The sequence below is a fragment of the Procambarus clarkii genome, chromosome 84, assembly GCF_040958095.1.
Source record: "Procambarus clarkii isolate CNS0578487 chromosome 84, FALCON_Pclarkii_2.0, whole genome shotgun sequence".
In the NCBI taxonomy this organism is placed as follows: Eukaryota; Metazoa; Arthropoda; class Malacostraca; order Decapoda; family Cambaridae; genus Procambarus; species Procambarus clarkii.
In genome coordinates, this window is record NC_091233.1 from 22,759,890 (window position 1) to 22,784,442 (window position 24,553).

General features: G+C 40.7%; 1 protein-coding gene across 1 annotated transcript in view; it reads left to right on the forward strand.

Annotated features, from left to right (window-relative positions):
* Positions 1–24,553, forward strand: part of LOC123774883 (voltage-dependent calcium channel subunit alpha-2/delta-3) — a 366,618-nt gene that overhangs the window by 330,504 nt on the left and 11,561 nt on the right. The window contains 2 exon segments of the mRNA XM_069316631.1: positions 15,898–16,043; positions 17,022–17,214. Coding sequence (XP_069172732.1) covers positions 15,898–16,043; positions 17,022–17,214 — 339 coding nt within the window.

Consider the following 24,553-nt stretch of genomic DNA (forward strand, 5'->3'; position numbering starts at 1 on the left):
TAACACTGTGATAGTAACATAACCAGTCACTAAGTGACATAACTAGTTATGTAATTATTATTATTATTATTTCTATTAAAACATAGAAATCACATTAACATGATATATATCAATGAGAAAATCCACTAGGGCTATAGGGTGCAAACCTACGACCATGGCATTGCCAAGTCGCATACTCTATCATGCAGTAGAGTATGCGACTTGTCAGTGCCAAGGTCATAGGTTCATACCCACCTATAGACCTAATGGATTTTCTCATTATTATTATTATTATTATTATTATTATTATTTTAATTTAAATACAATATTAGAATTGATAATTGTATTATTTCCATTGTTATTGACTTAACAAGCTTTTATACCTATGTGATTCGATTTTTCCTGTAATTCAACTACTGTATTCTGTTAACACAATTCTAAAGGGTTTAACAATATTTATTGAGGCAATTTGCTACTGCTGTTTAGTTTTTTTAGTTTTTTTTGTAAATCTCATGCAATGTTAGCAGACGTTTTATGTTGACCTCAAGGGACACATAAACATAAACATTGGCCTAATATGGGCTCTGTCTTTGTCTTTGTCTCTTTCTCTCTCTGTCTGTCTTGTCTCGCATCTTTTTCGTGTTCTTTATATATTTTACAATACTGTTATTCATTCAACTTTTGTTTACAACACAAAATCAAACCTCCACTTCCATTTAACAAATCAAGTCCAGAGGATCAAGACCAACATTTATCGAAATCGTTCACGTTTTTTATAAAACTAGCGAATTTAATACACATGCAAGTTAATTTGAAATTTATTGTATCATAATGGGTTCTGCAAGCCTCTTAATTCTTAAAATATAACTTGAAGTCCTTAATTTATCTGGAACAATACATCTTTATGAAAATCTAAATAATATAATAAGATATAAAATTTAGATTTAAATACTAAGGGACTTATAATTTAAAGAATGGTATTAAGGCCCCCCAACAAGGGCTTATTAACCAACAATCAAATTTACTTTTGACCTGAATATAGTTCAGGACTAAAATACACTCAGAGTATATACACCGGGAAGTGTAAGCATCTCATTCTACATATACCTTGTTAAACAACAAACTATCTCTTTTTCATAGATCTTTTCTGGTGGGAGCCTCGTCGGCTCCCTGGAGCTATCCAGGCTGATATGTATCTATTAGCTTTCTGGCATCATTCAAAGTGCATGGAGTTCTTGCCTACCGTGGACCACGAGCCAGAACCTGGCCCCCCTCAGAGAGGCATGAGGAGCAATGGCCTATAGAAACCCCCATATGGTTGGGAGCATTCTATGTCTGCCATTGCCCGGTTCTGGCACCAAGAAAGATAGGCGTTACAAAACAAACCCCTATTCTGGTGAAAATATTGCTACCGAAAGCCGAATGAGTGGACAGAGCACCTCAAATGAAAATGAGTAAACGAGCATGATGTCATCACTTTGCCACGCCTCTGTCTACTGGCAGGTCGTGCCAGTAACACATCAGCCATGCCAGGAGCCAGAGGTCATGTGCCTCTGGCTCCTGTTTTGATTCCAGTTACTGTGCCTTGTGGCGTGGTGTGTGTAGACAGGTGGTGTATGAGCAGGAGTAATATTCTATGGTACTCAGCCTGCATCCACTTAGAGTTTCCTTCCCTAGGTGCCCTGTAAGTACTGCCCTTGGGGCTTGGGGCCATCTTCCACAAGTCACCTTGGGGCCTACCTCCATTGTGTCTTTTTACTGTTCGGTACTTGGCTGCCCTTAGAGTCAGCTGGGGTTTTTGTTACCCTTGTTTGCCTCTGGGTAGGAGGTAGTTTTCGTCACTTGTAGGGATGCGGGGTACTGCACAGCTAGTTATCACCTATTATAGTGGCCGGCTCTGTTCCGCCTAGGTACGTTGTCCTCTTGCGGGTTTTGTTTTTTTCCTGCCTGGTGGGGTCTGCCTTTGGTTGGTTGCCCCCGTTCTACAATTGGGGATCTTTCTCTATACATCACTGTGTTCTTGGTGGTACCCTCTGCTAGACCCCCATGAGTGGACATGTCCCGGGGGTTCAGCTTTTAGAAGTTTGCTCGGTAGTTTTGGGCGCCTGTTCGCAGTACCCTGCCTGGGCTTCCCTTAATATGATACCAAGGCTAAGGGCCCTGGGAAACCCTGCAGGGGCTCCTTGGTTCAATAGATGCAACCCTTAAGTCCCCTCTCACTTTGTGCAGAGTTGATGGTTGCTCTGTCCCCTTGTCTCAGGGTGACAATCACTGGTTGTGCCTTCGCAATGCTGCCTGTCGGGTCGGTAATTTTCTTGACCCGGAGTCGTGCGACGTTTGTTCTTTGTATGTGCTCCAGTTCACCAAAGCTACTGAACATGATATGAGGGGTGCAGGCAGCAGAGGCCTGCCCTTCCACGGGATGTTGGTGTGATGCAGCTTCATGTGCAGGTTCCTTCCCTTTTGGCTGGCTTCGTTGTGGAGAATTTGCGCACATGTGACCTGCTGGATTCGGCCCTGCATTTCTTCTCCCTCCTCGAGCTGTCCTCAGATTAGCTCGAGTTGGATGTGGAGGAGCTTGGGGCCGCCTCTGGGTCTGATGTGTTGCCCTCGGCAGTGCGTGCGTCGTCTGCATTGTTGAAGCTGTTTGCACCACTCCTGTAGGATGCGGTTTCGCGTTTTTTTGTCCAGCAATAGACAAAAACCGGCAGGTGGATTTTGTCCATTGCTGTTTGCAAAGTCTGCTGTAGTGCAGTATCTGCAGACAGCTTTAAACATTAGACATCCGTGGTTGTTCAATGTCTTACCAGCGAGCATCAGGAATATTGCCAGAACAACCGTGGACATCTTCACAAAAAAACTAGATTATTTTCTTCAAGGAGTGCCGGACCAACTGGGCTGTGATGGGTATGTGGGCCTATGGGCCACTCCAAGCAACAGCCTGGTGGACCAAACTCTCACAAGTCAAGCCTGACCTTGGGCTGGGCTTGGGGAGTAGAAGAACTCCCAGAACTCCATCAAGCAGATATCAAGCAGGTGTTCCCGGTTCCTTCAGGGACGTCCCTTCCGCCTCTCTCGCGACAGCTATGTTCGGCCTCCGGGGCTTTGCATCGGTTGCTGCATCGCCGACTTCCTCTTTGGGTTTTTCAGGGTTCAGTGACTTGACACCTACCTGAGCCCTCACTTGATGTGTTCACTGTCACGTCATCTCTTGGCTGGGGCTTTGTGACCAGTGCTCACCAAGCCAGCCAGGGACGGTGGGATCTGTCTTTCCATCGGGCTCACAGCACTGTGCAGGAGTTCGCAACTGTGTGGATGTCACTCTAGAGGAGTTGTGTCACTCGTGGACTTTTATCGACAATCCGGCTCCATTCGGACTGTTCCCCTGGGGTTCATTTCCTGAACCAGGGGGTTCTACGCGGTCCTTGGCTCTTTTGGCGGTTCACGTTCAGGGGGTGTCCGATAGCGTGGCGGAGGGCCTGTCCCGGTTCATTCCCCCTTTCCACGGAATGGACGGTTGATGCCAACTCGTTCAGTTGGCTCTGCCAGATGTTCGAGCCTTCGGAAGTGGATATCTTCACATCAGCATGGTCGAGGCATCTCTCAGTTTAAGTGGCACCCTTCCCCGAAAGTGAGGGCATCGGGGTCGACGCCTTCAGGCAGGACTGGGCGAGGTGGGGTTACCTGTAGCATTTTCCCTTGGTTCAGCTGTTGCTCCAGGTTCTGGCTACCTTGAGGTTACCTTGAAGTGATTTCGGGGCTCAGTGACCCCGTGGCCCGGTCGTCGACCAGGCCTCCTCGTTGCTGGACTGGTCAACCAGGCTGTTGAACGCGGCTGCTCGCAGCCTAATGTATGAGTCACATATCCTTTGGAGATGTTTGTCAAGTTCTCTCTTGAACATTGTGAGGGGTCAACCAGTTATGCCCCTTATGTGTAGCGGAAGCGTGTTGAACAATCTTTGGCATCTGATGTTGATAGAGTTCTCTCTCAGAGTACCTGTTGCACCTCTGCTCTTCAACAGGGGTATTCTGCACATTCTGCCATGCCTTCTGGTCTCATGTGTTGTTATTTGTGTGTGCAGGTTTGCGACCAGCCCCTCTACTATTTTCCATGTGTAAATTATTATGTATCTCTCCCGCCTGCGCTCAAGAGAATACAGGTTTAGGCTCTTTAGTCAGTCCCAATAGTTTAGGTGTTTTACTGAGTGGATTCTAGCAGTAAAGGATCTCTGCACGCTCACTTGGAGACTTACTAGGGAAGAGTTGTCCTTCTGACTCCTTGGTGGCCCGCCCAGCCTTGGTTTCAGGCGCTGCTTGCTCGTTGTCCGAACCCAAAGGTCTTCCCGCGGCTCTGCCTGTTTCAGCAGATTGGTCCAGCCTGGTATGAGGCTGCTTCGGTCTTCTCCTCGAGTCTTCATGTCTGGTCTTTTTGAGGGCCAGACGCGAGTCTATCATCACTTGTATGGCGCGCAGGTGGCTTTGTTGTTGGTCTCCCACCTGCATGTTTTGTCTCGGTGGTAGTATGAAGTTTCCTGGCAGTCCTTCCAGTTTTTCTTATCACTGCGTAGGTGTACTTCGGTCTCTGATAGTGTTGTCTTGTCCTTCCTTTCGTGGTTGTTCCAGGACCGTCATCTTAAGACAAATACTGTCGCCTCATATTGTATTAACCTAGTTGTATTCACCTAGTTGTGTTTGCGAGGGTTGAGCTCTGCTCTTTCGGCCCGCCTCTCAACTGTCAATCAATCAACTGTTACTAACTACTAACTTAACTAATTCCCCACCCCACCCCCACATACATCCCAAGGAAGCAGCCCGTAACAGCTGGCTAACTCCCAGGTACCTATTTACGGCTAGGTAACAGGAGCATCAGGGTGAAAGAAACTCTGCCCATTATTTCTCGCTGGTGCCGGAAATCGAACCCGGGCCACAGGATTACGTGTCCAGTGTACTATCCAGACAGCCATCGGCACCCCAATGGGCGCCGGTGGCGGAGCTGCTCCAGCTTGCGTTCGGTATTGATATTACTTTTGCCCCGTTCCGCAAGTTGTCTCGTGCATTGTTTCACCTTCGGCCTGCTCATGCTCCTCCTGAGCCATCCTGGTCATTGGACCGGGTGCTCTCTCTTCTCTCTTCTCCTCTGTTTGAAGTGGCCCCCTTTGGTTCAGGATTGTTTTTCTAAGGCTCTTTTCCTGTTGCCATTGACCTCTGGGGGTTGGGTCGGGGAGCTTCATGCTCTCCTCCGGCACAGGGGTTTCTGCTCCTTCAGTCCTGATAGTAGGATTGTTAGTTTGCAGGACTCGTCTCCTTCTTTTCTGGTGAAGAAGGAGACTGCTGCTTTCCGGAGGGGTCCTTGGGTTGTTGATGCTTGCTCGGTTGATCAGGCCGCGGGTGCATCATGTGTTGTGTCCGATTGCAGTTCTTCGCCGTCATTTGCACACTACGGCTTCAGTGGCCGGGCATGTGCTTTGGTTGACCCGGTTTCCCTCCTTCCGTGTTCCCGGGCTAGGGTCTCCCAGGTCGTCAACAGGATTATTAAGTCTAGCCAACCTGCGATCTATCCCCGTGCCCACGACGTTCGTAACTTTACTACTTTGGCTGCCGTCTTTAGCAACATGTCTTGGGTTGACATTCAGACATGGGGTTTTTGGAGGTTGAACAGGGGTCCTGTCCACACTCTACCTTGTCAATGTCACTGGACCTAGGGCCTGTGTTACATCGGGTCGACGGTTGCAGCCAGTTGTCTCGACTTCGCGTTGAGGAGTGAGGACTGACAGCCTCCTGGGTACGTCCCTATGTTTTTCTTTGTCTTTGGGTAGTTAGCTCTGGGCGACCAACGGAGCTCCCCCCAGAAAACCAGCGTTGAATGTAATGAAACGCCATTTTCTGGGTGAGATCCAGAGGCTCCCTGGCATCCTTTCCTCCCCTCCCTCCCTCCAATCAGTGGTGTTTTTGCGTGTTTTTGACATCCAGCCAAAGAACTGCCGGTTGGATCGCCGGCACGAGGATCTGGGGCTCCCCCTTCCCCCTCCCAGGGTTATCTTGAGGTTACCTTGAGATGATTTCGGGGCTTTAGTGTCCCCGTGGCCCGGTCCTCAACCAGGCCTCCACCCCCAGGAAGCAGCCCGTGACAGTCGACTAACTCCCAGGTACCTATTTACTGCTAGGTAACAGGGGCATCAGGGTGAAAGAAACTCTGCCCATTGTTTCTCGCCGTCGCCCGGGATCGAACCAGGACCACAGGATCACGCGTCCAGTCTTCTATCCGCTCAGCTCCCGGCTCCCCTAGGGTGGGGGGGGGGAAATTTGTGCAGTCAGCGGCGTGGCAACGTGATGACGTCATGCTTGTTTGCTAATTTTCGTTTGAGGAGTTATGTACACTCATTTGACTTTCTGTAGCAATATTTTCACCAGAATAGAGTTTGTTTTGGGATGCCTCTCTTTCTGGATTCTATGTCTGCCAGTCAATGGCAGACATAGAATACTCCCAACTACACAAGGGTTTCTATAGGCCATTGCTCCTCGTGCCTCTCTGAGGGGGCAAGGTTCTGGCTCGTGGTCTCCGGTAGGCAAGAACTTCATGCCCTTTGATCCCAGAAAGCTAATTTGCGTAGATACATATCAGCCTGGATAGCTTCGGAAAACCTCCGGGTCTCAGCCAGAAAATGGCGTTTCATTACATTCAATGCTGTTTTTTTGTAGAGTTAGGTGAAATAATTATATGATAAATTGTAGGGGTAGGTAAAGTAATTATATGATAAATCATAGTGTTAGGTAAAGTAATTATAAGATAATGATTAAATATCACATAAACTTTGTGAGAACAGGATAAAAGCTGTAATATTAGGCTAGTCTAAGCATGAATTTTGAGGACCGGTAAAGAGAAGGGATTTGAGCATAGAATAAGAGTTGTGATAGGAACAATGGATGAAGGAACAATGCACAATGAAATGGACCATCATTGTTTGCTGATAACAGAAGTGCTTTGATCTCTCAAATATTGATTACCGGTAAAAAATGTATTTATCAACCGCATCAACCAAAAACGTTTTGTTTAAACATACACTACAGTACTTGGCATTACCTTGTAAGCAACTTAAAAACTATTTTCACTGATAAAAATGACGAACATAATTTAAAACAGTAGGGAGGTCTCCTTTATTACCATGCTTGGAAGTGAATGGAGTGTTTTTATGGCAAATAGTTTAAGGAAAAAAATATATATATCTATCTATATCTATATATATATATATATATATATATGTTAATAAAATGAGGTAGTGTATTGCCATATAAAGCATAGGGGCATAATGCTGCCATGTAGGCACGAAAGCATGTGTATAATCTAAGGCATGTTTGCTTTCAGCAGTATTGTTTGAGCTCATTGTAAGCTTTGCATGATTCAGGCAAGGGGTGTCAGCATTAGAGGCCCGCTTGAGTCAGTCTGTCTCCATTCTGGGAGGGTTTAGAGCTGTGGCCGCAGAAAGGGGGGCTGATCAGCACATTGTCGACTGAAAATGCGCTCTATTAATATATCCCACTGACTTGGATCGATTGAATTGTATTCAGATCACATTAAATTGGATTCGGATCCCACTAAATTGGATTCAGATCCCATTAAATTGGATTCAGATCCCATTAAATTGGTTTCAGATCCCATTGAATTAGATTCAGATTATAGTAAATTTGTTTTATATTCAATCAAACTTTATTCAGTTCCCATTATATTAGATCCATATTCCATTAACTAGGATTCAAATCTTACTGAATTTTGTTCATATTCATTAAGTTGAAGGGATCTTATATACGTTTTATAAAGACATGAGAATACAAAGAAATTTATGACGCAATTGTCGTCTCAGATTCAAGGGTGCTGACTGTGAAGTGATCAATGGCACATCATCAGCACCTTTCCCACCCCCCAAATGCTCCTCCCCTCCCCCAGCCCCTATATCTTGCGGTTATCTTGAGGTGATTTCGGGGCTTTTTAGTGTCCCCGCGGCCCGGTCCTCGACCAGGCCTCCACCCCCAGGAAGCAGCTTGTGACAGCTGACTAACACCCAGGTACCTATTTTACTGCTAGGTAACAGGGGCATAGGGTGAAAGAAACTCTGCCCATTGTTTCTCGCTGGCGCCTGGGATCGAACCCAGGATCACAGGATCACAAGTCCAGCGTGCTGTCCGCTTGGCTGACAGGCTCACCTAGATGTCAGATCATGGTAGGCTCTGCAGTTCGGTTACTAAAATATCAAACATAACTGGGACGATTTTCCTTCATCCGGAACTTCATACGGCCCTGACTGGTAGTAGCAATGTATCTCCTAACAAACACACAACAGCGTTATTTTAACGTTTCAGAAATGTAATAAGAATGTCGCAATAGTGACCTAGTACTTATATTAGCCAGTCAAAGATATATATATCACGTTATTGTGATTTCTCCGTGTATCTGATGTAGGAGTGTAAGGTGGATGAACTACTGTACGTTGCCTATGCCCGAGTGCTTGGGGGTCATACGTAAAACTTGGGCAGACTTCTGTAATCTGTAGTAGAAATCTCTAGACTTCTTGTGATTTCGGCAGAAAACCGGTTGTATGACTTTTAGCAAGTCAGGGTGGTCCAGTGGTTAGCGTCAGCGGCTGGGATTCTCTCGGTCATGGGTTCAAGTCACCTCACAACTCCAGTTGATTTTCTTAGTGTGGCATATCTTCAGCTATGCCACACTATGTGCATAGCCCCAAAGTGTAGACTATGATATAGCCCTGCAGTGTAGACTATGTTATAGCCCCACACTGTAGACTATGATTTAGCCCCACAGTATATACTATGGTATAGGTCCATAGTGTAGTCTATGATGTAGCCCCACAGTGGAAACTCTGAAATAGCCCTACAGTATAGACTATGCTATAGCCCACAGTTCAGACTATGACATAGCCTGCTCAGTGTAGATTATGACATAACCCCACAGTATAGATTATGACATCACCCCACAGTATAGGTTATTCCATAGTCCCACAGTTTAGACTATGCCGTTGGGCCACAATGTAAACTATGCCATAGTCTAAAAATATTCTCTTAGGTTCCTCCCCTAAGCAGCATTGGAGGGGTAGAAAGAGTCTAAGCTACTCTATCCCTTTGAGATGCATTTTATTGTCTCAATAACCGTACTTGAACTAATCAGCATATTTTTTTTCTTATCACTTTATCTGATATAAAAAGGTATGTTGGAAGCAATATTTAAATTTGTTTTGCTGTTTTATATAAAAGTGAACGATTTATTGCCTTTCCGCTGCGCTGTTCAGGATAGAATGCTGTAATTTGATCCTCAATTTGTGTCTAATATTAACAAGAAAATTATACATTTTACATATTTCATTTTGAATTTCACACACACAGATAACTTCTCATCTATCTAAATATTTGACTCTCAGTACAGAAAACTATCTGTTTAACTATTCCATGCATTATGTTTATTAAGACATAAGAATTGCAAGTTTACTATAGACGCGTGTTTGTGGATGTGCATTTATGTGTGTGTGTGTGTGTGTGTAATTACCTAAGTGTAGTTTCAGGATGAGAGCTACGCTCGTGGTGTCCCGTCTCGCCAGTACTCTTTGTCGTATAACGCTTTGAAATTACTGACGGTTTTGGCCTCCACCACCTTCTCACCTAACTTGTTCCAACTGTCTACCACTCTGTTTACAAAAGTGAATTTTCGTATATTTCTCCGGCAGCTTTGTTTTGTTAGTTTAAATCTATGACCTCTTATTCTTGAGGTTCTGAGTCTCAGGAATTCTTCCTTATCAATTTTATCGATTTCTGTTACTATTTTGTACGTAGTGATCATATCACCTCTTTCTTCTATCTTCTAGTTTTAGCATATTTAATGCCTCTAACCTCTCCTCGTAGAGCTTGTCCTTCAGTTTTGGGAGCCACTTAGTGGCATGTCTTTGCACCTTTTCCAGTTTGTTGATGTGCTTCTTAAGATATAGGCACCATACAACTGCTGCATATTCCAGCTTTGGTCTAACAAAAGTTATGAACAATTTCTTTAGTATTTCTCCATCCATGTATTTAACTGTAATTAAATTCAAACAATTCTGAAGTTACAAAGTGTAGCATAGGCTCCTCTCACAATGTTCTTAATGTGGTCCTCAGATGACAGTTTTCTATCTAGAACCACCCCTAGAGCCCTTTCTTTGTCAGAATTCTTTAAAGATTTCTCACATAATTTATAGGTTGTGTGGGGTCTATGTTCTCCAATTCCACATTCCATAACATAGCATTCCATAACATAGCATTTATTCACATTGAATTCCATTTGCCAAGTGTTGCTCCATATACTTATTTTGTCCAAGTCTTCTTGAAGGGCATAACAATCATCTAGGTTTCTTATCTTCCTTATTATCTTAGCATCATCAGCAAACATGTTCATATAATTCTGTATTCCCACTGGTAGATCGTTTATGTAGATAATGAACATTAGCAGTGCAAGAACTGAACCCTGTGGTACTCCACTCGTGACATTCCTCCAATCCGATACCTTGCCTCTGATTACGGCCCTCATTTTTCTGTCAGTTAGGAAATTTTTCATCCATGTTAGAAGCTTTCCTGTCACCCCTCCAATATGTTCCAGTTTCCAGAACAACCTCTTATGGGGAACTCTGTCGAAAGCCTTTTTTTAGGTCCAGATAGATGCAGTCAACCCAAGCATCTCTTTCCTGTAAAATCTCTGGGGCTCGATCATAAAAACTGAGTAAGTTCGTTACACAGGATCTTCCAGATCGAAAACCATACTGTCTGTCTGATATTATATCGTTTTCCTCCAGATGTTCTACCCATTTAGTTTTAACTATTTTTTCCAGTATTTTAACTATTACACTTGTGTAATAGTCAAAATTGCATTGTCAAAATAGTCATTGCACATACACTAATGTGTGTGTGTTCTCAACTATTTGTACTCACCTACTTGTGCCTGCAGGATCGAGCGTTAGCACTTGAACCTCCGCTTTTCCATCTGATTGTCTAATGCAATGACTCCAGTGTGTGTGTGTGTGTGTGTGTGTGTGTGTGTGTGTGTGTGTGTGTGTGTGTGTGTGTGTGCATTTATTCCTGTATGTGTATGTATGTACTGCTGCCTTGTGTGTTCTGTTGTGTTGACCTGTGTACATGCATGTGTGAGTACAAGCTTGTGTCTGTTTACTTGTGCTGCAACCACTGATAACTTCCAGCGATGCTCAATCAGTACTCCTATTGTCTCTGAATAAAACCCAGCAAAGGACCAGTTATCCCAGCAAACACACAATGCAACCACAGCCTTGCAGCAATGTTGTGTTAGAAGATGCAATATAACCACAAATTTTGTAGCAACATTATATTGCAACATAACAAATAATGTTGTGGTTGCAATGGGTGCATGTTGGGATAAAGGCTGTTTTGACACTCGTCTCACACCAATACAGCAAATGCCGCATGTACCAAACATCCTGAGAGATCTTGTAAACACATTCTTTCGGTTTATCGTACCTACAGAATCCCTAAACAAATTTCTCATAGGTTTCGTTCAATATTATTATTATAATTTTTATTCTATGTTCTTTATATTATTAATGATCTTACATTTTGAATATGTATGTCAACTGCTGTAATTGTGACACCTGTATTGTTGCTGTCTGTGGGCGATCATAGAGCAAGCCACCAGAGATGCCTCGGGTCCAAATTAAGGTGACGAGCCAAACTACTCTTGATCTTATCAGCTTGTCTTAAAGGCCACTCTCATTCTTCCTCTTCTCTTGCTCTGCATTTGCTTCTTGTGTGTGTGTATATATATATATATATATATATATATAGAATATATATATATATATATATATATATATATATATATATATATATATATATATATATATATATATATATATATATATATATATACACAGTATATATAGTATTGGTTTAAATATATTTCTTGTTATTTTTCTTTTTTGAGCATCTGGATCTTATCTTAGTTACGGTTACTATTGACCTCATCCGGCTCTTCCGCTTCTCTCCCGCGGCACTGACAGCTGTCGCTGGCACTGAGCACTTTAATCCTTTTGTTTTCATTCATTCATAGATTTTTTAAAGCACTGTATGGCAGTAAAACCAAAGCTTGATCCCCTATCCTCTTCCTGTTCTGTGGGCATGATACTTGGGCTGGTCTGCTAACACATGGGTTTATAAATTTTCAACTCTTTCTGTGGTGATTTGATGGCCTCAGTCTCATAGATTAAGGTATATCAGAGGTGACGGGCACAATATTTAACTATCGCGCACCTCCTTCCATGAGTTTATGTATTTCTACAAGACTTTGCAAATAGCAATACCTCATAAAATTATTAGCAGCAGTGGGCAACCCACATCTTGTATTCAATCTCAGCTAAGCTGAGGTAGTTACAACACATGTTGTTGGAACACGTGATATATATTCCTCCCTTAGTACTGTAGTTGCAATCTAGCAAACATGCACTGTAACTACAACGTTTTTAGTGTTGTTGCAACCTTGCAACAATATAAACTATTTAAAAATACCGTTGAGTTTAGGTTTAGTGTTTGCTTGGTAACAACTATTGTTGAAACACTTGTAATGTATTCCTCCCTTAACTCTCTAAATGCATATCATATTGCGACACATGTTATGAAAGTCTCCATTAGTACTGGCAGCAGTTGAAAGGGGCTGGACGTGCCACGCAGCGACAATGACCCATTGGCAAAAGCTGGATAAATCACATTGATGTAATATTGAATTAACGTTGATAATGTTGATTAATCATTGATTAAACATTGACTCAACTTTACTGTCAACATAGCTGGCCTGCTGGACTAGTCACCATCAACACAAACTGCTGGTAAAGCCATTCCTATAGCTTACGTCGAGCGGATTTCTCCCAGGAGTCAACTAAAATTGTAATCTACTCCATTCCATACTTTTTTTGTTGACATGATGCAGGACTCACCAGCATGGCATGGGAGACATGCAGCCTGTATACATACATATATATATATATATATATATATATATATATATATATATATATATATATATATATATATATATATATATATATATATATATATATATATATATAATATACATATCTATTTTCATTTGCATCCTCACATGCCCTTGGCTTGTTACATATTATTTGTGTTTTCTGGCGCCTATATATTCGTAAGAAGTTTGACATTTTTGGCAGCAGGGGGGGCCGCTGTACTGCACTTGTGATGGCTGGCACGAGGATTCGGCTTTTGGCCGCCAGAGAGCCTGTTCGCTGCCTGGTCAACCGTCACTTGTTTTGCTCACGTGTTTGGGTAGTTTTAGTGTTTGATACATTTATAAATATAAATATATACTGTATACAGTATATATATATATATATATATATATATATATATATATATATATATATATATATATATATATATATATATATATATATATATATATATATATATTCCTTTTTTTTTTTTTTACGAAGTTATGTTAGTTCATCCTGCATGATGGTGCATTCCTCTCTGTACCTTTCTCCTCTCTGAAGATTTTTATTGGTAACTATTCTAATTTTTAATGTAAAATCTATCGCATTGAGAGCCCGTCACAGTAAACACACAATGTAACCACAACTCTCCGAACGTTGAATTGTGATCCACACTTCTGTGGAAATAAACATTCCAATCACGTGGGCTGTAGGAGGACTCGAACAGTGGACCCCATGTGTGTGAGGCTGAAGCTCGGCCACACTGTCGATAGAGCTTCGGTCTCACACACATTCGGTCCACGGTTCGAGTCCCCTAGAGCCCAGGTGAATGGCATTTCCGAATGTTGTTAAGTTGTTTTATCAATTTAACAAGGTAAAAATATCATACATAACATAGTTACATTGACATAACTACATAACATAGTTACGCTGTTGTGAAAAATGGCTGCGTTTTCCAGTGAATTATTTCAAATTCGAGGCTCACTTATCCATACATGTATGCTCCTGAACTCCTTATACATTTCTTGAGTCCTTGAACCCTTTCCTGAACCCCAAAATCGGACTCGTTTAATTTTCCGAGAGGCCTCCTCAGTCCTCTATATATTAGCCAATCCTCATAAAAAAAATAAACTACTCTTTAATCAAGCCGCGAAACCCCCTTGTGTATGAGGGTAACCCGTCCTCAGACTAAGTCCATTTCATCCAGCGGTCAACTCCAAAGACACATTCATAAATTTTAACATGCTATTCATTCAAAACAGGAATTTTCTCAAATATAAGTTAATGTTATTATATTTTGACGTATTGTGCATATTTTGGCATTGGTTTGGTTAGGTGTTTAGGTTCTGTTGCCGATTATTTGTATTTGTAGTATGTGGGTGAAGTATTTACAGCATTGTGGTTCGAACAAAGGTTGTCAGCAAAGCACTTATTCCGGAAGTGTTCAGATGTCATCAGTTGCGAGTCATGTGTAAACCTTTTTTCACTCATATCCAGGGTTTGGCGGGTGCATAGAAAGACTTTGGCCTTTGTTTTTAAGGACGGGCTGATGAGGGATAAACACTATATTCGACTAACAATTGGTTATGCTTGAACGTTTGTCGAACAGTGCTTTGCTGACGACCTCTGTTTGAATTAAGCCTCTGAAAGCAGCCCATCCTTTGAACAAAGACCCAAAAGTCATTCCATGCACCCGCCAAACCCCCTGTTTATGAATGAAAAACGATTTACATATGACTCACAACTGATGACGTTCGAACAGTTCCGGAACAAGCACTCCACTGACAAATTTTGTTCGAGCCACAATGCAAATGCTTCATCCACGTACAGTACTACAAATACAAATAATCGCCAACAGAACCAAAACACCTAACCTAACCTATGCCAATATATGCACAATATGCTAATATATTATAATATTAATTTATATTTTAGAAAATTCCTGTTTTGAATGAACAACATGTTAAAATTTATGAATGCATCTGTGGGGTCGACCGCTGGAAGGAATGGACTTAAATAGAGGATGAGTTGCTGTAAATGTTTCACCCATGTGCTTCAAATACAAATAATCACCAACAGAACCTAATCCAACCTAATTTAGGTTTAACTATACATCAAATTCTAATATAAAAGACTAATTTATATACGAGTAAATACCAAATTTGAATACAGTCAATTCAAGACAATTACCTTTGAAAATGGGAAGTAAAACCTCGACAATGCTTTCAAACACACTCGGATCATTTGTCAGAGTCAAATGAGGACCCGAGAGAAGATATAAAAGTGCAAGGGCTTTACTGTAATTCCAATTTTCAAATGTGGTTACCTTGCATGTTGCAAATGTGTTGCCTGAAAGTTAAAATGCCCTGCTGTTGTAACTATTAATGTCGCTAAACCAGCTGCAGTTCCAATTTGAGATGTCAAATGTAATAACTCACTGAGCTTCTAAATCTAATCCTAGATTATATGATACATAATCATAATGATTATATGTTATGACGCTATTAGGACTGTCTCAGAAGTAAATAATGTACTGTATTGTAATTTTATGTGATCTTAAATAATATATATATATATATATACATATATACATATACATATATATACTCTGTATATAAATTTAATTTTGAATTTGATATTATTACATTATTATATGATTCGATGACTTTTTTAATAATCTAATTCTCCCCAACAAACAATATTAAAGACATCTTAATGACACAATTCTAACCCCTATCCCCCTGTGACAGTTATATCGACCTTCCAATAAACATAACAGTGTTGTAACAAGGTGATTACATTGTTACATCGCTTATGACAATGACTGAAATAACGCTGCGTTTGGTGGGCTATCACCAGAAGGAGAAAAGTGTCCTTTTTTACACCACATTTGGCGTGCTTACAGTTGGCTTACATCAACAAGACACACCCTCGCCCATGCGACAAGGAGGTGTACCTCTACAAGCTTCAGAATAAGAAACTGATGCAGGATGGAGCTTACAAGCCAGTGAAGGGGAAGCTCTCTAACTGTCACACCAATGGCTGTGGAAGGTTAGTGGTGGTAGTGTGTTTATAGTTGTGTTGTGGTGATGGTGATGGGTGTTGTATGGTAGTGGTGATGGTGGTTGTTGTTTGTGGTAGAGGTAGTGTGTTGATGGTTGAGGGGGTGGAGTAGTGGCCATGATAATGGTGAGGTACTGATGTGTTAATGCAGTGTTAATGGTGGTGAGGCATTGGTGATTATGTGGTGGGAATAGTCGGTGGTACAACAGTGAGGGGTGCAAGTGTGTAGAAACTTGCGAGTTATACATCCATTCAGAATGTAATGTGAGAGTGGGAAGAATCTTGACAATTTTACCCCTTGTGTGTTAGGCTAGCTTTAGCAAATTTAAACTATGTCAACAGAATCATTCATGCACCTTGAATAATCATTTAAAAACAAAGATTTTTTAGACAATTCATTCACAGATATTCATGAAATTAGCTTATACAGTATATATTTAATAGTTCCTGAATAATGATGTATTGCCTAAAGTCCTTAGTAATTATTGCATTTCCTTCAATATTGCCTAAAGTCCTTAGTAATTATCATATTTCCTTTAGTATTGCCTAAAGTTCTTAGTAACTATCGTATTTTCTTTAGTATTGCCTAAAATTCATAGTAGCTATTGTATTTCCTTCACTTATAATACAAACACACACACATATACACACAAGGGGTGTATACACAGAGAGATGTATACCCTCACTTATTGGTGCATATACACTGAAAGTATACTTTAGTTTTGAACTATATTCAGGACTAAAGTATACTTGTTGGCTGGTCAGTAAGTAGTAACCCCAATTGCCCTCAAAATGTTGGCAGACATTAAGCCCAACACACACACTTACATACACAAACCTATGGAAAAATACACCCACAAGCAAAACACACACACACACCTGTGTAACCACATAAGACTAAAAATAAAGCAAAGCACACACATACATTCCACGACCAGCTTCTAACTACTGCCACTTGTTCACCAGGCCTTTTAGTGTTCAGAAAGTGGTATCGACGAACTTGATCCTAGTAGCAGTGAACAACTTGTGCCCGTGTGAGTCGAGGAAGGTCGACATCGAACCCGTCGAGGTAGACTACAACGAGACTATGCACTGTGCCCGTCTCCTGTTACAGCACTTCAGGAAAAGACCAGCCAGCTGCTACAACTACCATCCTGATGTGAGTCTATCCACTCTAACACTATGAGCTCTCCCGTCCGTATTTGCGTCCACCCGTATTTACAACCACCTGCTCGTACTTTGACCCACCCATCCGTATTTACACCAAAATGAGAATTACTGTTAATGGAGTACTAATTTCTTCAGCATTTCCTCATTGTGTAGTTTAGTGTTTGTTGTTTTTAATTATTCTATTGTTGTTTCCCTACAAGGTGGCAGAGGTCACATCTCTCCCTGTCTTAAATCCTCACCCCAGGTCTTCTAATTGCCCAGATAAGCACCCAATCCTCCCAGTCCCCAGATAAGCACCCAATCCTCCCAGTCCCCAGATAAGCACCCAGTCCTCCCAGTCCCCAGATAAGCACCTAATCCTCCCAGTCCCCAGATAAGCATTCAATCCTCCCAGTTCCCCAGATAAGCATCCAATCCTCCCTCGCTTCCTGTCGTAATTCTTCCTTTATCCATTACTTCCAGTTTTCCTCAAGGTTCTCCCAATTTAAACAGAGTTCTTCCCACTTCCAAAATAAAAAAAAAATTCTTTAATAAATGATTTCTAAGATAATAATTAGTGTTTTTTTACTTTTTCAAGCATTATTCGTCTTTAGTAACAATACTGTATATATATTTACAGCCTTACCTCTCTCCTGGGTGATACCCAGTGGCTTTTCAAACTAGTTGGTTATATTTTTATCAAGTCTCACATCTGGATTTTTATATTCAAAGACTTTTTATTGCACAAGTAGATGTTGCTTGTTCACTACGCTTGTTAAAATAGAGAGCTCGTTTGAATTATTTTGTCGAGAGTCTGTCGCTTTCGTAGATGGTGTCAGTGAGTAGAATCTGTCGTGTTTTTTATTTTTTCATCAAGCTTACATTTTCTTTCATCCAACTGCAGTAACATTAGTGTTGTTGTGTTAATATAGACCTCTTGCTAGACATCACGGAATATGTTATTTTATTTTGGCATGATTGTAGGAAACTGATAGTTATATTCTATTGACAAAAAGTCGATTTAATTTCATGTAATTTAATCATATAGAATGAGAAAGATTTGAAATAGAATAACTATTCTTATATTATTCATCTTGCAGTCTAACTTCAGATTAACAGGTTATAATTATTTAAGCCCTTAGTCATCAGGTAGATATATTTACATAATTAGCTTTAGCTATTTAGCTTGGTCTTGTACCATTCAAATAATTCATCTGCATTTAGTCACCTATTTTTAAGATCAGATAGTGTTCTTAAAGTCAAAATAAAGCCAATGTACTTTGATTTTCATAATACGATCCCTCTCGGAAGGCTAAAATAACTGTATCTTCACTCTGGTTAAGATGCAGTAACAATTCTATACTGTACTCTCATCCTCCTTATGTTTAACAAATGTGACCTGATCATTCGTAACTCAAGTTCAGTGTTTCATTTTCCCTTTGTCATTATACATTTTCATATTAATCAACACCATCATGTGTTAATTTCTTTGTGAGTTACACACACAACCCCAGCAAATGTAATGTAATGAAGATAGGTGTAGGGAGCAGGAGACAAAATACAAGGTACCATTTGGGAGATGAAATTCTTCAACAGTCAGAGAGAGAGAAAGACTTGGGGGTTGATATAATGCCAGACCTGTCCCCATGAAGCCCATATCAAGAGGAAGAAGCGAAAGTAGTAGATAAAATTGTTGGCCTCGTGGAAGGTCTTACTACCATAGAGAATGTGTGCGACTACAGGAGAATAGGCAGATATGTAAAGGGGAAAGATCGACCTTTGAGGATCACCCTCAACGGTGCCAAACAGATAGAAGAAGTACTAAGGAATGCTAGAAAATTACAAGGTGAGGAGGATGGGAAAGTGTGGTTGTTAAGACGAGATCTTTCAAAAGAAGACACAGAGAAGCTGAAACTGAACCTCGCCGAGGCAAAACGTTTAAATGAGAGCAGGAATGAAGAAGAAATCAATTTTTTTTTTCTACAAAGTGATAGGGGTAGGCAAAGTGCCTACCCCTTTTTATGTAAAGTGGTACATAAAGGCAAACCAACGAAATCGTTAGAGAGAGGGGGAGTGAAGAATAAAAAGAGGGGGAACAAGTTCCTGAAGATTGCATACACCAACATAGATGGTGTGAGATCGAAGATACAGGAGTTAAGTGATGTAATACAGCTGCAGACACCAGACATTGTTGCACTCACGGAGACAAAACTTGAAGATGTTATTTTTAATGAGGTCATATTCCCAAGGGGCTACTCAATTTGGAGACAAGACAGAAAAATTAGGAAAGGCGGTGGCATTGCTGTGCTGGTGAAAGAACACCTAAAGGTGAAGGAAATAATGACTGCCAATCCACAAGAAGTTGACATAATAGCACTAGAGATCTGCCACGAGGATGATAAACTAAAGATCATAAATGCATATAGTCCACCGCCAAGCAGCACATGGTCAAAGGAGGAGCTAGATAGTAAATGAGAAGTTCTTATAACAATAATGAGAGATTATAGCGAGAGCGGATAACGATAGGTCACGACTGTTGATAGTCGACGACTTCAATTTGAAATCCATAGACTGGGAAGCATATGAAGCTAAAACAGAAGATTTTTGGACCTGTAGATTTGTAGACCTCATCCAGGAAACATTCTTGTATCAACATGTTAAACAAGCTACGAGGATAAGGGAAGTGGGGACGTTCCCTCCATGCTAGATTTGATATTTACCAGGAAGGAGGAAGAGATATTTGACATTCAGTACCTTCCTCCCTTGGGTAAAAGTGGCCATGTCTTTTTGGGAATAAAGTATGCAATGCATTATAATCTGGAAGAAAATAAGGAGGTTGAAGCAGTTGAAAAACCTGACTTCAGAAGAGGACATTATGGCGACCTTAGAATTTTTTTTAGTGAGTATAATTGGACAGACTTGTTGCTAGGGAAAGAAGTGAATGAGATGTATATCAAGTTTTGTGAAATATATGATAAAGGCACAAAAAAATTTATACCAAAACAGAGATGCAGAACTAGGAAACAGGATTGGTTCAACAGAAATTGCGAGAGGGCCAGAGACCAAAAGACACAAAAATGGAATCAATACAGGAAGAGGCCAAACCCCCAAACATACCAGCGATACAAAGATGCGAGAAACAACTAAACAACAGTGAGGAGACAGGCAGAAAGAAATTTTGAAAAAGGGATTGCAGACAAATGTAAAACAGAACCAGGTCTATTCTGTAAATTCATAAACAACAAATTGCAGGTTAAGGATAATATTCAGAGGTTGAAAATGGGAAATAGATTCATGGAAAATGAAAAAGAAATGTGTGAAACATTAAACAAAAAGTTACAAAGTGTGTTTGTACAAAATAATATCTATAGGGAACCAGACACAATAAGAATTCCAGAGAACAACATAGAGCACATAGAGGTGTCTAGAGACGATGTGGAAGAAATGCTCAAGGAACTAAGTAAGAACAAAGCAGTTGGTCGAGATGGAGTTTCACCATGGGTTCTGAGAGAATGTGCACCTGAGCTCAGCATTCCACTTCAACTGATTTTTCAGGCATCCCTGTTTACAGGAGTTGTAGCTGATGTGTGGAAACAGGCTAACATAGTTCCAATCTACAAAAGTGAAAGCAGGGAAGACCCCCTTAATTATAGACCTGTATCATTATCAAGTGTAATAGTCAAAATATTGGAAAAAATAATTAAAACTAAATGGGTAGAACACCTGGAGAAAAACGATATAATATCAGCCAGACAGTATGGTTTTCGATCTGGAAGATCCTGTGTAATGAACTTACTCAGTTTTTATGATCGAGCCACAGAGATTTTACAGGAAAGAGATGGTTGGGTTGACTGCATCTATCTGGACCTAAAAAAGGCTTTCGACAGAGTTCCCCATAAGAGGTTGTTCTGGAAACTGGAACATATTGGAGGGGTGACAGGTAAGCTTCTAACATGGATTAAAAATTTCATAACTGACAAAAATGAGAGTCGTAATCAGAGGCAAGGTATCAGATTGGAGGAATGTCACGAGTGGAGTACCACAGGGTTCAGTTTTTGCACCAGTAATGTTCATTGTCTACATAAACGATCTACCAGTGGAAATACAGAATTATATGAACATGTTTGCTGATAGTGCTAAGATAATAGGGAAGATAAGAAACCTAGATGATTGTCATGCCCTTCAAGAAGACCTGGACAAAATAAGTATATGGAGCAAGACTTGGCAAATGGAATTTAATGTGAATAAATGCCATGTTATGGAATGTGGAATTGGAGAACATAGACCCCACACAACCTATAAATTATGTGAGAAATCTTTAAAGAATTCTGACAAAGAAAGGGATCTAGGGGTGGTTCTAGATAGAAAACTGTCACCTGAGGACCACATTAAGAACATTGTGCGAGAAGCCTATGCTACACTTTCTAACTTCAGAATTGCTTTTAAATACATGGATGGAGAAATATTAAAGAAATTGTTTATGACTTTTGTTAGACCAAAGCTGGAATATGCAGCAGTTGTGTGGTGCCCATATCTTAAGAAGCACATCAACAAACTGGAAAAGGTGCAACAACATGCCACTAAGTGGCTGCCAGAACTGAAGGGCAAGAGCTGCGAGGAGAGGTTAGAGACATTAAATATGCAAAAACTAGAAGATAGAAGAAAAAGAGGTGATATGATCACTACGTTCAAAATAGTAACAGGAATCGATAAAATTGATAGGGAAGAATTCCTGAGACCCGGAACTTCAAGAACAAGAGGTCATAGATTTAAACTAAAGAAACAAAGCTGCCAGAGAAATATAAGAAAATTCACTTTTGTAAACAGAGTGGTAGACGGTTGGAACAAGTTAGGTGAGAAGGTGGTGGAGGCCAAAACCGTCAGTAGCTTCAAAGCGTTATATGACAAAGAGTGCTGGGAAGACGGGACACCACGAGCGTAGCTCTCATCCTGTAACTACACTTAGGTAATTACACACACCGGGCCGGTGGCTGTGTGGACAGTACGCTTGATACGTAGTTATGTGGCCCGGGGTTCGATTCCCGGGGCCGGCAGAAACAAATGGGCAGAGTTTCTTTCACCCTGATGTCCCTGTTACATAGCAGTAAATAAGTAACTGTGAGTTAGACAGCTGTTATGGGCTGCTTCCTGGGGTGTGTGGAAGTGTGAGGGAAAAAAATAGTAGTTAGTAACAGTTGGTTGATTGACAGTTGAGATGCAGGCCGAAAGAGCAGAGCTCAACCCCCGCAAGCACAACTAAGTGAATACACACACACACACACACACACACACACACATATATACATATATTTATTATTTATTTATCTCAAAAGGATGAAAATGTTTTGTACATAAAATTTACTCCATAAATTCTACATGATAAAGTGTTCAATTAATTAAAAAAATCCCCAAAACATACTTTGTTGTTCCAAATAAAAAGGAAAATATGAAGTCAATGTACTCTAAGTGGACATAGATATCATTTGGAGTCGGGAATTTCCAGGTCACACATGTTATGGACAGGAAGACTGTGTGTGTATGTATTGTCCAGGAGTGATGTAACACACACTGTGTTACATCAGAGGGTGACATAACATACTCCTTCTGACCTGCAGTAAATGTAACACACTTCTTCTGTCCTTCCTTCCCGCCTCCCTTACGTAGGAATTCCGGGTAAAAAACACTTCAGGGTTCATTCCTCCATAGTCTCTGTGCGACCCTTGACTACAGCCCAGTTATCTATTATGGCCTCTGTCTGCTTGTTCCTACTAAACAACCGGCAGTTTACATCCCAAAATTGCCTCCTGCTAGTTGGCAAACTAACCCCTTTCACTAAACTAACCTCTGCTTACCTGTCTTAATAATCTAGTTTATTCTGTGAGTTCTATGTCTATACTTGCTGGATCTTGTCCCATTTTATGTAAATATAGACAACATCCCTTCTCTCTGTCGTTACTTGACACATTCTATGCTCTTATCTGTCTAAACTATTCATGTCTTACATAATACCTAACTTACTTTTATCTGTTTAAACTATTAGTGTCTAACTTAATACGGTCAATGATCTTGTGTATCTATTTTATACATGTCTAACTTAGCACATTCTATGCGCTTATCTGTCTAAACTATTCATCTTTGACTTTTTCATCTGGAACTAGTTCTTAAAACTCATCCTGCTTGGGATTAAACTGGATCCCTACCCCAATCCATTTAAGGTTAAGCTGGCTTTCTACCCCATCCCACTTCAGGTTAAGCTGAGAATAAAGCTGATCCATCTCCCCAGCTGCTCTAATCATCTGTTCCCATCTACTGAATGACCTCTTTCGACCTGTCACATTTGTATCCATGCAGCACCTACCCTAACCATGTCTGTCTTCACTCATTTCCAATTGTTTTCGAACCATTTATTAAGTATGTATGCGGTTCTTTAAGTCTGAATGTCATTCTTTAAGTCTGAATGCAGTTTCAAAATTATACTTGCCACTCCTTAAGTCTGAATGCCATTGCTTAAGTTGGAATGCAGTTTCCCTTCTCTGAATTCCATTCCTAAAGCCTGAATTTCATTCTTTAAACTGTATTTATGTTTGAATCCCGTTCTTGAAGCTTAAATCCCTCTCTCCCTTGAGTCTGAATGCCGTTCTTTAAGTCTGAATGCTATGTCACTAGTCTGAATCTTGTTCATTACATCTGAATCCAGTTCCTTAAGACTGCTGATGATGAAGAATGATGCCCCTTAAATCTGAATTATGTTCCTTAAGTCTGAATGAATCCCTAAGTTGAATGTTACTCTTAAGACTGAATCATATAAAAGGAATCAAATGCTCCACACTGAGGATAACTGACTCTGAAACTGTCCAGAGAGTGTATTCAGAAGCTGATATCATATACAATCACTCGAACCGAATTAAATATCGTATAAAAGATAACCTTAGACCTATTACTCAATCCGTCGTTTATTTTCCCTCTTTAAATTTCATTACAGTATAATGTGCCCAACTGCTTGAACTGGAAGGTAGAGCAATGGTCTCTCTTCTTAAGGTCGGCGTTCAATCCCCAATCATACAAGTGGTTGGGTACCATTCCTTTCTCCTCCGTCTTATCCCAAATCCTTATCCATGTATCTTTTTTCAAGTGCTATCTAATCGTATTGGTTTAACACTTTCTCCTGATAATTACCTTACCTTCCCTAGCTCTTAGTCTTTCTCATATCCCTTCCAAGTGCTATACAGTATTGTCATAATGGCTTGGTGCTTTCTCCTCATAATTACCCGGACTCTACCTTCTTTATATCGCTTACATGGTGCATTGTTAAACATTTGTTAGTATTGCTACTTTTTTAAGTTGTTAAG